The 16,816-nt window shown below is 42.3% G+C and overlaps 1 protein-coding gene across 43 annotated transcripts in view; it reads left to right on the top strand.

Moving 5' to 3' along the window:
- Nucleotides 1-16,816, top strand: part of rims2a (regulating synaptic membrane exocytosis 2a) — a 1,173,408-nt gene that overhangs the window by 702,749 nt on the left and 453,843 nt on the right. For all 43 annotated transcript variants that reach the window (XM_087986344.1, XM_087986315.1, XM_087986332.1 and 40 more), the window contains one exon: nucleotides 11,768-11,814. In XM_087986344.1, the coding sequence (XP_087842470.1) occupies nucleotides 11,768-11,814 (47 nt within the window). The remainder of the gene's footprint in view (nucleotides 1-11,767; nucleotides 11,815-16,816) is intronic.

Raw genomic sequence — 16,816 nt, forward strand, 5'->3', positions numbered from 1 at the left:
TGGACTGGGGTGTACAAAGTTAAAAATCACACAACACCAGGTATAGTCCAACAGGTTTAATTGGAAGCACACTAGCTTTCGGAGCGTCGCTCCTTCATCAGGTGGTAGTGGAGGGCTCAATCCTAACACAGAATTTATAGCAGAAATTTACAGTGTGATGTAACTGAAATTATACATTGAAAAATTAATTGTCTGTTAAGCCTTTCATCTGTTAGAATACCGTGATAGTTTCACTTCTTTCATGTGTAAATCATAAAACCTTTTATTCAAAAGTTGCATTCTCAGGTTAGCTGTTAACAATGGTGATAGCTAGACAATATTTACCTGGTGTGTGATTTTTAACTTTATACTCCAGTTGAGCAACACATTAATTTTGAGATGATCACCTTTGTTTTCTGCTATAATCTTATCCTGCTTTTTTCTGTAATCTTCTCCCGGCCTTCAACATTTTGCAATATCTGAACAGTTCCTTTATGAGCTTTGTGTCTTTCACATTCTACATTTAATTACACAACCATTGTGGCCCTCCCTTCAGTTGCTGATGGCTTAGAATCTAAAAATTCATCACAAACCTCTTCACCTCTCCTTTTTGTTCCTTATTTCAAATGGTGCTTTTGGATGTATTTCATGGATTGCAGAACGATTCCAAAGTTCGGTCCTGTATTAATTTGTACATTGTTTCTTCAGAGCCATAAATTTCCCAGGTCCCTAACTCTGGATTTACCATTAATTTCTATGGGAGTCCTGATTCACTTAAACATGTTTCACTTAAAGTTGTGGTGTGCAGGAATGCAACCTCATCTTGAAGTGCGGACTTAGTGTATTGAAGAAAAGAGTTTTAGAAATTTATATATTTGACTTGGTAGCAAGAAGTGAGTGTTTCCATGTGTGGAGCTCAGATCATGTTGATTATCTATTATTGTCAAAGATATGAAATAAAAATTAAATGTACTTATATTTTTACTCATGCTATGGGGTAGGTTTCAAAATAATTTTGCAAGAGGTGGGACCCTAGACACATCAGAAAGAAGTAAAAAGGAGACAGGAAACTAGGATGACAAAAAAATGACAAAATTAAGAATTATGTGTAATAAATTGGATTGGCTGGAGGAAAACAGTAAAGCAGACTAACATGGGTATAATCTTATGTGAAAATAGCAAGGCTGTTTGTTGACATGATTAATACCAAAAATCCAAATCCAAAAGCCCTGGTCCATGAGCTTTAACCCAACAGTTTCAACAGGGTAGGGGGATGGGTTGTACTTGCATATTAGTGTTTCACAGAAGAAATGGCACATGTTAAAGTGCAACTGCCTTCAGTTAGATTTGATTTTCTGTTATGGAATGTCCAAACCATGACTTGTGCACTAATTTATCGTCATTCTTTGGAGAGGTAGCTTGCTCTTTTGAAGATATGAAGTAATCTTTTAGATAGGGTTCTGGGAGAGATACAGTGTGCTTGGGAGGGGTCAGGTATCTTTCAAGCTTGTTAAAAGTCGATATATGTAAAAAAATGACAAAGCTTATTGAAAGTAGCAAATGTCATGGCATTTTAATTTCCTGCCCTTGAAACACATGTAGTGTTTAAAAAGAGCTAGGTCTGCAGTTTTCCTCTGATGTGTGCGGCTGTGCAGGACATTGGTTAGGCCAGTGTTGGAATATTGCAAGCAATTCTGGTCTCCTTCCTGTTGGAAAGATGTTGTGAAACTTGAACGGGTTCAGAAAAGATTTCCAAAGATGTTGTCAGGGTTGGAGGATTTGAGCTATAGGGAGAGGCTCAACAGGTTGGGGCTGTTTTCCCTGGAGCATCAGAGGTCAAGAGGTTTACAAAATCATGAGGGGCATGGATAGGATAAATAGACAAAGTCTTTTCCCTGGGGTCGGGAAGTCCAGAACTAGAGGGCATAGGTTTAGGGTGAGAGGGGAAAAGTATAAAAGAGACCTACGGGGCAACATTTTCACATAGAGGGTGGTGCACGTATGGAATGAGCTGCCAGAGGAAGTGGTGGAGGCTGGTACAATTGCAACATTTAAGAGGCATTTGGATGGTTATATGAATAGGAAGGGTTTGGAGGGGTATGGGCCGTGTGCTGGCAGGTGGGACTAGATTGGGTTGGGATATCTGGTTGGGATGGATGTGTTGGACCGAAGGATCTGTTTCCATGCTGTACATCTCTATGACTCTCTGACTATCATTACAGGATTAGTGCTTCATAATTGATTTTACAACCCATTGTTATCAATGTGGCTTACCTGTCAGTTTATAGTTTGACTGACATCTCCAAATCTTTGAAGTTGGGCAATAAATACATTTTTTTAAATATGCGATCTAGTATTTGAAGGAAGTTAGTGGTGAGTGGTATTTTATCAATGAAAGTTTTTTTAATAGAGAATTAATCAAGAGGCATATAAGTGCTTAATTTGATCTCAGTGTGAGTTTGGAAATGTGTCAATAGAAGATATTCGATGAGTTGGCATGGAGAATGCAAAATTGTAGTGCAGTGGGAGGAGGCTATGTATTTGCATGAGATGGCATGTGGGCTACACAGTCTTGCGATGGGTGGCAATCATAAGTTGCCATTGGGAACTTGAACCATGAGGACACTAAATGGTGAAGATGGATAATATGTTGGAGGGTGAGGGGATCTGAGGGATGAAGACTTGATTTTATATTTTTAAATTCTTTTTCCACAAAGTGCTCGAGTCTAGAGTGCAGCTCTTTGGCCTTGGTCACTTCATACCTAGCAGCCCCTGTGCATGCCTCCTTGCTCTTTCTAAGGGAGGCTGTCATAACTCTCATTTTCACCCTTCTGCACCATCTCCCTCTCTGAACTGAAAATCTGAACTTGGAAAAACTTTTTCTGGGTCAGATTTACATTATGAAGAAATGCAGAGAGGCAAAGTTCATGGTATCGCAATGCATTTGTGTTCAAGTAAAGATTATTGCAAATAATGTTGACATGTTAAGATGCAAGTTGCCACATAGAGTCATGAGGTGAGACCTGATTCTGGTATTTGTGACCCCTCTAATTTTCCCTGGCGTAGGAGAAGAATACAAGTGCCAGCCAGAAATACTGAAGACAAAGGAGTTTGGTAGTGTGGAGAGCCTAGAAAAGCTAGGGATATTCTTGATTAGGAGATGCCGGTGTTGGACTGGGGTGTACAAAGTTAAAAATCACACAACACCAGGTTATGGTCCAGCAGGTTTATTTGGAAGCACTAGTTTTCAGTGTGCTGCTCCTTCATCAGTTAGTTGTGAGTACAAGATCGTAAAACACAGAATTTATAGCAAAAGTTTACACTGTGATGTATCTGAAAGTAGATCTGGATTGTTTGTTAAGTCTCTCATCTTTTAGAATGACCATGTTGGTTTCAGTTCTTTCATATGTAAATCACAGAACTTTTTTAAAGTTACAACTCAAGTGAACTTTAACAATTGGTGACATGTCGGCCCAGATAATGCCTTGAAGGTGTGCGGTGCCCTGTGTGAGACTGTCTGTGCTATGATGTTCAGACTGATTCTAATCTAAAAAACAGATTTACAGAATCTTAAATGGAATCATGCAGTTTTTGAGCAAAATGAAATGTAATTCTGCAAGTACAAATTCACCCCACAAACCTATATATATATGTGTGTGTGTGAGTTGGAGGGATGTTTGAGTGTCTGTGAGAGTGTGAGTGTAAAGGGAGAAAAGTGTGAGGGTGCTTGTGTGTGTGTGTGAGTGTGGGAATGTATGTGTAAGCATATGAGAAAGAGCTTGTGTATGAGAGAGAGGGTCTGTAGGAGTGTGTATGTGTAAATAGAAGTGTCTATCTGTGAGTGTGTGTAGTGCAGTGGGGTTACCTGTAGTGTGACATGAACCAAATTGCTCACCTCCCTCCAAATCTAAAACCTGGCTGGGTTCATTCCCCAGTACCAAATCCAATATGGCCTACGCTTGTTGGCCTGTCTGCATACTGTGTCAAGAAAGCATCCTGCACATATTGGACAAAAACTGACCCATCTAAAGTACTGGAACTGTAGTATTTCCAGTCAATATTTGGAAAGTTAAAGTCTCCCATAATAACTATCCTGTTACTCTCGCTCCTACCCAGAATTATCTTTGGTATCCTTTCCTCGACATCTCTGGAACTATTCAAAGGCCTGTAGAAAACACCCAAAAGGGTGACCTCTCCTTTCCTGTTTCTAACCTGAGCCCATACTACCTCAGTAGGCGAATCCTCAAAGGTCCTTTCTGTCACTGTAATAGTGTTTTTGACTAAAAATTCTACACACCCCCTTATTTTACCATCTTCTCTGTTCTTACTGAAATATCTAAATCCCAGAACCTGCAACAACCATTCCTGTCCCTGCTCTACCCATGTCTCTGAAATGGCCACAACATCGAAATTCCAGGTACCAACCCACGCTGCAAGTTCACCCATCTTATTCCGGATGCTCCTGGCATTGAAGTAGACACATTTCAAACCACCTTCCTGCTTGCTCGTGAACTCTTGCAACCTTGAAACCTTATTTATGACTTCATTACTCTCAACGTCCTCTACACTTGAACTACAATTTAAGTTCCCATCCCCGCTGAAATAGTTTAAACCCTCCCGAAGAACATTAGTAAATTTCGCCCCCAGGATATTGGTACCCTCTGATTCAGGTGTGGATCATCCTGTTTGCAGAGGTCCCACCTACTCCACAACAAGCCCCAACTATCCAGGTATCCGAAACCCTCCCACTTGCACAATCCCTGTAGCCATGTGTCCAACTCCTCTCTCTTCCTATTCCTCGCCTCGCTAGCATTTGGCATAGGCAACAAACCAGAGATAACAACTATGGTGGCAGCTTAGTGCCAGAAAAAACATAGTTCCCTGAATTTCCTCCTTAAATCCCATCTCTTTTCCTACCTATGTCATTGGTGCCTATGTGGACCATGACTTGGGGCTGCTCCCCCTCCCCCTCAAGGATCCTGAAGACACAATAGAGACATCATGGACCCTGGCACCTGGGACGCAACATGCCAACCATGAGTCTCTCTCTTTTCCACAGAAACTCCTATCTGTCCCTCTAACTATGGAGTCCCCAATGACTAATGCTTTGCTCTTTGCCCCACTTCTCTTCTGAGCAACAGGGACCGAATCCAGGCCAGAAACTTGTGTCCCATTGCTTACCTCGGTAAGTTCTCCAACCCCCACCCCCAACCACCACCACTACCACCACCACCATCGCCAGTATCCAAAATGGTATACTTGTTGTTGAGGAGAATGGCCACAGGGAATCTCTGCACTGTCTGCCGGTTCCCTTTCTGTCCCCTGACTGTAACTCATCTGCTTTTTTCATGTACCTGAGGTGTGACTTCATCCCTGTAACTCCTCTCAATAACACCCTCCGCCTCCCAAATGATCCAAAGTTCATCCAGCTCCAGCTCCAGCTCCAGTTCCAGTTTTCAAGTAGCTGGAGTTGGGTGCACTTCCTGCAGAGGAAGTCAGCAGGGACACTAGTGGTGACCCTTACTTCCCACATTCTACAGGAGGAACATTCAGCTGTCCTAAATGCCATTCTAAGTTCCCAAAGATACCGTTGAAAGATCAAGAATTAAAAACATCAGTTATCTTACCAATCCAGTGCCCAATTTTGTTTTGGTTCGAGGAGGAGGATGGATGGGAGACATTACATTTGGCTTTGAGACGCTTCATAGAAACATTATAAAACAACATGTGATACTGAACCACATGAGGTACTGGAAAAGATCCTACAGTCCCAGTAACATTGAATGCGGAGACCTTGTAAAACTGCAAGTACAACATAACTTTCAGAAAGCTCACTTACATTTGAATTTAGAAGTTGCCTTGGACTAACGTGTTTAAACAGGTTTACACGGCTTTTTGGAGATGCTGCTCGGGAATGCACCATTTTAATTCACTCGGAGCAAAAGATCAGGCTGAAGTATTTGCAACAAGCTTCAGCCAGAAGTGCCAAGTGGATGATTTATCTCAGCCTCCTCCAAAGGACCGCAGCTTCACAGATGCAAGTCTTCAGCCAACTTGATTCATTTCATGTGATATCAATAAATGGTTGGATGCTGCAAAGGTTGTGAGCCCTGACAACATTCTGGGAATAGTACTGAAGACTTGTGCTCTAGAACTTGCTTCACTAGCCAAGCTATTCCAGTATAGTTACAAAACTGGCATCTACCCCATAATCTAGAAAATTGCTCAGGTATGTCCTCTATAAATAAAAAAGACAAATGCAACCTGGCCAAAAATTGCCTGATCGGTCTACTGTCAATCATCAGTAAAGTGATGGAAGGTATCGTTAGCAGTGCTCTCATGCAGCACCTGTGCAGCAATAACTTACTTAGTAATGCTAAGATTGGATTCGGACAGGAACAGTCACTTGAATTCATTACAGTCTGGTTCAAAAATGGATAAAAGAATTCCAGAGGATATGTAAGAGTTAGAGTCATTGACATCAAGGCCAAATTCGACTAAGTGTGGCATGAAGAAAGCCCTGTGATTAATGGAATCAGTGGGAGTCAGGAGGCAAACTGTCTGCTGGTTAGAGTCATACCTGGCACATAGGAATATTGTTGTGGCTGTCAGTGGTTAGTCATCATCTCAGCTCCAGGACATCTCTGCAAGATTCTTCAAGGTAGTGTCCTGGGCCCAACCATCTTCAGTTGCTTCATCTTCCCCTTCTTTCCATCATAAGCTCAGAAGCGGGGATGTTCATTAATAACTGTACAATGTTTAGGAGTCCTCAGATACTAAAGCAGTTTCCATTCAAATGCAACGACGTGCAGCAAATAACATTTGGATGCCGCAAATGCCAGGCAATCCCATCTCCAATAAGAGACAATCTAACCATTGCTCCTTGGCATTCACTAGTATTACCATCACTGAATACTGCACTATCAACATCCTGGAGGTTTCCACTGACGAGAAACTCAACTGGATTGCCATATAAATAGAATGGCTATACCACCATCACCACACTACACTCTACTCAGATCAATAGCCTCACCCTCACCCCTCCACCCCAACGCCACTCCCATTTCCAGACCTTCAACTTTGTAGTTATTTGATTTTTTTTTCAACTGTGCATAGGACATTTTCCTGCTGAGACAGATAATGTACTCATGGAGGTCATCTTTTAGAATTGGTACTTATGAAGGCAAAATTGCCTCAGACTTCATGTCTGCAAGGACAGATTCAATGATCATGGCAGGAGGAAGCAATGTGGGGTGCAGATTGAGGAACATTAAGGGAGGTCATGAGATGAGAGTGAGTGTACCTTGAGTACAGTTCCCTGCTTCATTTTCTCCCTCTTCCGTCCCATGGCCACCTGCACATCCTTGCTAGTCAAGAGCTAGAGAGATCTTTGCTTCTCATCAAGGATTTAGAGTCATAGAGATGTACAGCATGGAAACAGACCCTTCGGTCCAACATGCCCATCCCAACCCAATCTAGTCCCACCTGCCGCACAAGGCCCATACCCCTCCAAACCCTTCCTATTCATATACCCATCCAAATGCCTCTTAAATGTTGCAATTGTACCAGCCTTCATCACTTCCTCTGGCAGTTCATTCTGTATATGTACCACCCTCTGTGTGAAAAAGTTGCCCCTTAGGTCTCTTTTATATCTTTCCCCTCTCACCCTAAACCTATGCCCTCTAGTTCTGGACTCCCCATCCCCAGGGAAAAGACTTTGTCTATTTATCCTGTCCATGCCTCTCATAATTTTGTGAACCTCTATTAGGTCACCCCTTGGCCTCCAACGCTCCAGGGACAACAGCCCCAGTCTGTTCAGCCTCTCCTTATGGCTCAAATCCTCCAACCCTGGCAGCATCCTTGTAAATCGTTTCTGAACCCTTTACAGTGTCACAACATCTTTCCGATAGGAAGGAGCCCAGAATTGCATGTAATATTCCAACAGTGGCCTAACCAATGATCTGTATAGCCGCAACATGACCTCCCAACTCCTGTACTCAATACTCTGACCAATGAAGGAAAGCATACCAAACACCTTCTGCACTATCCTATCTACCTGCAACTCCACTTTCAAGGAGGTATGAACCTGCACTCCAAGGTCTCTTTATCCTCTTTGAACAAACACAGATTACTTGTGTAATCCTTTGGTGGGGCAATGCATACTCTATTGCCTGCCGTCTGCTGTTCAATGGCTTAATGCAAGTGGCCTCCCTCTCCACAGGGGTGGGAATCAAGACAAAGACCTGCAGCATCAAGATGTTTATGCTGCAGGCAGACTCTTCTGATCTCTGATTTATGGAGTGTACAGGAGTCATAGTCATAGATTCATCCAGCATGGAAATTGACTCTTTGGTCCAACTCGTGCATGCGGACCAAGTTTCTCAAACTAAACTATTTTCACTTGCCTGTATTTGACACATAACACTTGAAACCTTGATGAAAGATCCCAAAGCACAGTATTTGGGTCCAGCTAAGCAGAACCTCAAGTGTGTAGAGCATGTCCATTGATTACTCTTCTCTTCTGTGTTTGTTGTAAACATGGGCTTCAGTTCACTGTACAGCTTACCATTTGACACCTCAGTTACTTGCCTGAACGGTCCAAGGCATGAATGTTGAGCAGGACTCGTGAGACAGTACTTCGTTAGAATATGTAAACACATTTGTTTTATTTTAGCAACTCGAGTACAAAAGTTGAGGCTGACCCTCCACAACAGTGCATTACTTCAGGTGATTTATTAAATTGAGGCCCAAACCCTTAGGTGGATGTATATGAACCCAAGAGTTGTAGTTTGAAGAAGAGCAGGAGTGCTATCCCAGATGTCTTCGCCAATAGTCAGCTATCGATTAAAATGATAAAAACAGATTATCTTACACTTTGCTGCTTGTCTGAGTTGCACACAAATAGGCTTCTGTATTTCCTGAATTAGAACAGTGACTGCACTTCAAAGCTACTTTGTTGGCTGTAGTCCACTTTAGGATGACCTGGGGTCATGAAAGATGCTTTATAAGCACATGTTTTTTTTTGGGTTTTACTCCATCTCTAGCTTCTGCTTTGATTTGAAGGACTTTTGAGAAAGAAAAGGCTTGAATTATTTTGGGAAAGAGTTCAAAGTTGACATTATGCAAACAATCATCTTTCAGTTCTTGGTGACTGTGAATTAGCATCAGCATTTACTTTGCATCATGTCAGAGTGTTATGAATTCTTTCACCAGATTATCTCAGAGAGTCCCCACCTCTAACTCCAACCAGTGGCCAGAATTCATGCCATGTCCATGGTTGCCTCATCCTCAGCATGGAGAAAGTGAGGACTGCAGATGCTGTGGCCCTCCACCGCATCTCCTCCACTTCCTGCTCCTCCGCCCTTGAACCCTGCCCCTCCAATCGCCACCAGGACAGAACCCCACTAGTCCTCACCTACCACCCCACCAACCTCTAGATACATCGGATCATCCTTTGTCATTTCCGCCACCTCCAAACGGACCCCATCACCAAGGATATATTTCCCTCCCCACCCCTATCAGCATTCCGAAAAGACCACTCCCTCTGCGACTCCCTTGTCAGATCCACACCCCCACACCAACTCAACCTCCATTCCCGGCACCTTCCCCTGCAACCGCAAAAAATGCAAAACTTGCGCCCACACCTCCCCCCTCACTTCCCTCCAAGGTCCCAAGGGATCCTTCAATATCTATCAGAAATTCACCTGCACCTCCACACACAACATTTACTGCATCCGCTGCACCCGATGTGGCCTGATACATTGGGGAGACAGGCCGCCTACTCGCGTAACGTTTCAGAGCACACCTCTGGGACACTCGCACCAACCAACCCAACCACCCCGTGGCTGAACAATTTAACTCTCCCTCCCACTCCGCCAAGGACATACAGGTCCTTGGCCTCCTCCATCGCCAGACCATGGCAATATGACGCCTGGAGGAAGAGGAACCCTCCAACCACAAGGGATGAATGCAGATTTCTCCAGCTTCCTCATTTCCCCTCCCCTCACCTTTTCTCAGTCCCAACCCTCAGACTCAGCACCGCCTTCTTGAACTGCAATCTTCTTCCCGACCTCTCCGCCCTCACCCCTTCTCCGGCCTATCACCCTCACCTTAACCTCCTTCCACCTATCGCATTCCCAACACCCCTCCCCCAAGTCCTTCCTCCCTACCTTTTATCTTAGCCTGCTTGGTACACCCTCCTCATTCCTGAAGAAGGGCTTATGCCCGAAATGTCGATTCTCCTTCTCCTTTGATGCTGCCTGACATGCTGCGCTTTTCCAGCAACACATTTTTAAGCTCATCCTCAGCATTCAATGTTCGTACTATTGGAGGGCAGTTCCCAGATCTCTCACTCACATTGAAGTTCTGTGCAATGGATTGTGTAAGCAAAGTGGATTGAAAATATTTGTGATTGTGAATAATGGATTTGAGGTGGTATTAGGTTCAGTAGCTACTCAGACAGAGAGATGAAGATACATTGAGAGAGAGGAACATGTGGACTGTGAGGAATGTTGACCTGAGATGTGCTGTATAAGAAAATGTTGAAGATGTGGAATGGCATCCACTTCATCCATGTTTGTGTTATTTAAGAAGCTGGCCTCCTCTCATCTGCTGAAGTAAGTTTTATTTGTGTACTCGCAGCTAGTAGCATGATCAAAAGGGAAGCACTGGAGAACTTGAGTGCGCTTCCAGTATTATGCATCCATCCTCATTCTTGCTCTGTCCTCTTCAATGGATTCATTTGGATCTCCACTGTGGTCCCCAGACATTCTCTGATAGATGCAAGACATCATCAATCTAGCAATCTCTGAAGGGAAAACCTGGAAACAGATGTTAATATCAGGACTGAGTTAAAAAGACACAGCAAAATACCAGATATTCAATCTACTATTATTTCCATGCTACAATAAGGGCAGAAAAGGCAAAGATTTTGATCTTACAGTCCTTAAAATGAGTGCTTATTTGTAATTTATACAAAGTTAAATTTTTTCATATATTGTTATTCTCATGAGAGCACATCCACACTAAATCTGAGAAGTTACCCTATTCTTGGACCATCTCCAACTTCAAGTATTACTTGCAGCAATCAATTTGGAAGCATTCAAGGAAATCTCCACACAAAGGAGAGTTTTGACGCACGTATCACCATGTTGTTCACCAAATTCTCACTGAAATTGCTTTCAGACGCAGTGTTTCAAAATTGTTAGTGTGAGAAAACTATATGTGAAGAATACAAGTCTGTTAATGAGGAAATTTTGCAAACAAGTTTGCAATGTCACCGATTGAGAATGCACACAGGATTATTTTGGCACACTATCCACAATTTTCCATGCATTGATTTTAATAGATGAAGGTCGTGGTGAGTGCACAACTGAATTCCCAGGGATCTGCTCCAGCGCTGTAAACCTACAAGGACCAGGCGCTGGACGGTGAGATTAGCATGGGCACCTTATGGCTGGTGCAGACATAGTTTGCTGAATGGCCTCTACCTGTGCTGTAACTTTTCTACGATTTAACGGATGGTACTGTGGTTCGCATTCATAAAAAATACTCACTTATTAATTATTAAATGCAAGTCATATATTAATACATGTTGCCTCAATTTCAAAACAAATGTGTATGTTGCATCTTTTGCCAATTTTTACAATGTATTCACAGGAGAATGATTTCATTGAAGTATGAACTAGTTATAAGATTCTGCTGTACAGTGTGGCATCTCTTTGCTCAAGCAGAGTAGCACTCATATAGCTATTAAATGTTTACTTCTTTTTGTTTGTCTTTTCTGAAGGGATATTCCACGGATACCAGACAGCACACATGGACAGCTGGAGTCAAGTAAGCATGATTTCTTTCTCTTCACTTCAAGTAGAATTTGCTTCTTTTAGCAAACTAATAAAATCACCACTGAATGTAAAAGGTCCAAGTTGATAATGATACAAGATTGCACATGACTGCAAAATTCTACTTTGCCTTCAGTCCCAAAAGAGAGAGGTCAATATTCATTATAGGCATGAAGTGAAAGTAATTTCAGCTTTCTCTGCTGTGATGACCAGTTTCAAGATATTTCAAGAGATATCCTGTAATTATTTTATTATCTTTACTGTCAGTATCTCCATCCATGATAGAGATGTTTGGATTTGATTAAAATCTTTTTCACCATTGAGATGGTTACGCGAATGCTCGTAGGCAGTACAGATAATGAATAAACAGGCAATTATAAGCCAGTACTTTCTAATCAAACTGTAGAAGTTGCATTGTGTGAAATGCGATACATTTCTGAGGCATTGCACAGCCTCCTAGTGATCAGCAAGCGTGTGTCAAACAATGGCCAAAGAGCCCCACTTGTGAAATGGTGGAGAGTACGACCAAGAAATGTCCATTATTTTAGCTTGAAACAAACATTAAGACTTCTCCAAGTGCAAGTATGTAGCTTAGTATACATTAGGACCTTCTAATAGCTCCTGACATGATCTGAGGTGTCTCTTGATCCTGTACCAAGTTATAGGAAGGGAAAAGGTTGAGATTCTGAAGGAAGATTACAGAGAGTTGGGCAGAAATTTAAAAAATAAGGTGCTCGAGAGTAGTAATATCTGGATTATTCCCAGTGCTACGAGCTAATGAGGGCAGGAATCGGAGGATAGAGCAGATGAATGCGTGGCTGAGGAGCTGGTGTATGGGAGAAGGATTCACATTTTTAGATTATTGGAATCTCTTTTGGGGTAGAAGTGACCTGTGTAAGAAGAACGAATTGCACCTAAATTAGAAGAGGACTAATATACTGGCAGGGAAATTTGGCGAGAGCTGCTCGGGAGGATTTAAAGTAGTAAGGTTGGGGGAGGCGGGATGCGGGGGGGGGTGGAGGTGGGTCGCAGGGAAATAGTGAGGAAAGAGATCAATCTGACACTGGTACAGTTGACAACAGAAGTGAATCAAACAGTCAGGGCAGGCAGGGCCAAGGTAGGGCTCATAAATTAAACTGCATTTATTTTAATGCAAGGGGCCTAACAGTGAAGGCAGACAAACTCAGGGCATAGTTAGGAACATGGGACTGGGATATTGTAGCAATTACAGAAACATGGCTCAGGAATGGACAGGACTGGAGGTTAATGTTCCAGGACACAAATACTACAGGAAGGATAGAAAGGGAGGCAAGAGAGGAGGGGGAGTGGCATTTTTGATAAGGGATAGCATTACAGCTGTGCTGAGGGAAGATATTCCTGGAAATACATCCAGGGAAGTTATTTGGGTGGAGCTGAGGAATAAGACAGGCATGATAACTTATTGGGATTGTGTTATAGACCCCCTATTAGTCAGAGGGAAATTGAGAAGCAAACTTGTAAGGAGATCTCAGTAATCTGTAAGAATAATAGGGTGTAATGGTAGGGGATTTTAACTTTCCAAACATAGACTGGGACTGCTATAGTGTTAAGGGTTTAGATGGAGAGGAACTTGTTAAATGTGTACAAGACAATTTTCTGATTCAGTATGTGGATGTACCAACTAGAGAAGAACTTGACTTACTCTTGGAAATAAGGCAGGGCAGGTGACTGAGGTGTCAGTGGGGGAGCACTTCAGGGCCAATGACCATAATTCTATTAGATTTAAAATAATGATGGAAATGGATAGACCAGATCTAAAAGTTGAAGTTCTAAATTGGAGAAAGGCCAATTTTGACGGTATTAGGCAAGAACTTTCGAAAGCTGATTGGAGGCAGATGTTCGCAGGTAGGGAATTGGAGGCAGATGTAGGGAAATAGATGATGACATCTTGCAAAATGCCCATATTATAGAGGAGGAAGTGCTGGATGTCTTGAAATGGGTAAAGGTGGATAAATCCCCAGGACCTGATCAGGTGTACCCTAGAACTCTGTGGGAAGCTAGAGAAGTGATTGCTGGGCCTCTTGCTGAGATATTTGTATCATCAATAGTCACAGGTGAGGTGCTGGAAGACTGGAGGTTGGCTAATGTGGTGCCACTGTTTAAGAAGGGTGGTAAGGACAAGCCAGGGAACTATAGACCAGTGAGCCTGATGGTGGTGGTGGGCAAGTTGTTGGAGGGAATCCTGAGGGACAGGATGTTACATGTATTTGGAAAGGCAAGGACTGATTAGGGATAGTCAACATGGCTTTGTGCATGGGAAATCATGTCTCACAAACTTGATTGAGTTTTTTGATGAAGTAACAAAGAGGATTGATGAGGGCAGTGCGGTAGATGTGATGTATATGGACTTCAGTAATGGGTTCAACAACGTTCCCCATGGGAGACTGATTTAGCAAGGTTAGATCTCACGGAATACAGGGAGAACTAGCCATTTGGATACAGAACTGGCTCAAAGGTAGAAGACAGAGGATGGTGGTGGAGGGTTGTTTTTCAGACTGGAGGCCTATGACCAGTGGAGTGCCACAAGGATTGGTGTTGGATCCTTTACTTTTTGTCATTTACGTAAATGATTTGGATGCGAGCATAAGAGGTACAGTTAGTAAGTTTGCAGATGACACCAAAGTTGGAGGTGTAGTGGACAATGAAGAGGGTTACCTCAGATTACAACAGGATCTGGACCAGATGGGCCAATGGGCTGAGAAGTGGCAGATGGAGTTTAATTCAGATAAATGCGAGGTGCTTCATTTTGGGAAAGCAAATCTTAGCAGTACTTATACACTTAATCATAAGGTCCTAGGGAGTGTTGCTGAACAAAGAGACCTTGGAGTGCAGGTTCATAACTCCTTGAAAGTGGAGTCGCAGGTAGATAGGATAGTGAAGGAGGTGTTTGGTATGCTTTCCTTTACTGGTCAGAGTATTGAGTACAGGAGTTAGGAGGTCATGTTGTGGCTGTACAGGTCATTGGTTAGGCCACTGTTGGAATATTGTGTGCAATTCTGGTCTCCTTCCTATTGGAAAGATGTTGTGAAACTTTAAAGGGTTCAGAGAAGATTTACAAAGATGTTGCCAGGGTTGGAGGATTTGAGCTATAGGGAGAGGCTGAACAGGCTAGGGCTGTTTTCCCTGGAGCTTTGGAGGCTGAGGGGTAACCTTATAGAAGTTTACAAAATTATGATGGGCATGGATCGGGTAAATAGGCAAAGTCTTTTCCCTGGGGTCGGGGAGTCCAGAACTAGAGGGCATAGGTTTCGGGTGAGAGGGAAAAGATATAAAAGAGACCTAGGGGACAACTTTTTCACACACAGGGTGGTACGTGTATGGAATGAGCTGCCAAAGGTAGAGGTGGATGCTGGTGCAATTGCAACATTTAAGAGGCATTTGGATGGGTATATGAATAGGAAGGGTTTGGAGGGATATGGATCATGTGCTGGCAGGTGGGACTAGATTGGGTTGGCATATCTGGTCAGCATGGATATGTTGGACCGAAGGGTCTGTTTCCATGCTGTACATCTCTATGACTCTATCTTGAAGTCCAATGTAAGTCAAACAAAAAAGTTACTTATCATAATCACTGCTGCTCTAGGTTCTAATCGTCTCAACCTCTGAGATCCAAGGCGAGGCCCCAAACCCTAAGGTTGCCTTTAATTGCTAAGGCATAGACTAAGAGCCATGGAGGTTATTCAAATATAGGGTGCATAGGAAAGCACACTTTCCATTAGCGGGAAGGTCAAAAGCCAGGAGACAGATATTTAAGTTAAGAGGTAGAAGGCTAAGAGGAGAGTTGACTCTCGAAGTTTTCGCTCAGGGTTGTGGGAATCTGGAACTCACTGCCTGAACATAGATTGAGTCATAAACTCTCATACTGTTTCAGAATTTTAAATATTCACTTGCATCATCATAGTTTCCAGGGCTGTTGGCAAAAAGCTAGATAATAGGGTTAGGGCAGTCAGATCTTTGTTGCCCTCTGTGAACATAATGAGCGGAATGGCCTCCTCCTTTACTGTAAATTTCTGTAATTGACATCATCAATCATTGTCTTCAAAATCCTTGCAATCCAGACAACTTCTACAGTCTGACAGAAGCAGTTTTTTTGGGTCTTCTCTGTTGGATTGAACTACACGTGGAGCACTTACTTTTATGGAGTTCCAACCCAGTTATGGTATTTTACACAATTCACCTTCTGCAGTTTGATTAGAAAGTATTTGATTTATTCAATATCTGTACTGCCTACTAGCATTTATGCAACCATCTCAATAGTGAAAAAGATTTTTACCGTGTCCATCAAACATCCCTACATCTGAGGGACATGTCTGAGCATTGTGTTCTGACAGTTAAGGTAATAAGATAATTACAGTTAATTTAACTTTTTGAAGAAACCAAGACCCAAAATTCATTCTTACCCCTTAAGACTACAGACTGATGTTAACCCTCAATAGTCACAGTCAGTAAGAATAATGCTGCAGTCTGTAAGACTGCATGGTGAAAATAATATGCATTGACCATAATTAACGCATACTATAATACTTGCCACAGTTAACAAGGAGTGATATTGAATATAGAAGACTTGCCAACACATACTGAAGAAGCAGATTAGCCAATTAAACTAATGGCTATTTTAATCAGAAAATCAGAAACTCAAAATTTGAGATGTATTCAATAAACGTGGATCATTTGTTGACCAAATATAACTAGCACCTAAAAACTCCTGCTTAATAAAACATGAGTTCAGTTTTTCTTTCCAGAACATTCCTTTTCACTTACTTGGACAATCACTCCTTTAAGTTAAATCTTCTGTACTGTCTTTGTCTTTTGTTTTTCCGACACACATGACTACGCACAAAAAACAGAAATTGAAAAGTGCAAAGTTTTTTGGTCACAGCAAAGCAATGCAATTGATTTATGTGAACATTGGGGCATGTTTATTAAAGAATTCAAAAATCATTAGTGATGAATTGGGC

This window comes from Chiloscyllium plagiosum, unplaced genomic scaffold (assembly GCF_037043375.1).
Source record: "Chiloscyllium plagiosum isolate Xiang-an unplaced genomic scaffold, Cpla_swu_hap1 HiC_scaffold_4, whole genome shotgun sequence".
NCBI classification, from domain to species: Eukaryota; Metazoa; Chordata; class Chondrichthyes; order Orectolobiformes; family Hemiscylliidae; genus Chiloscyllium; species Chiloscyllium plagiosum.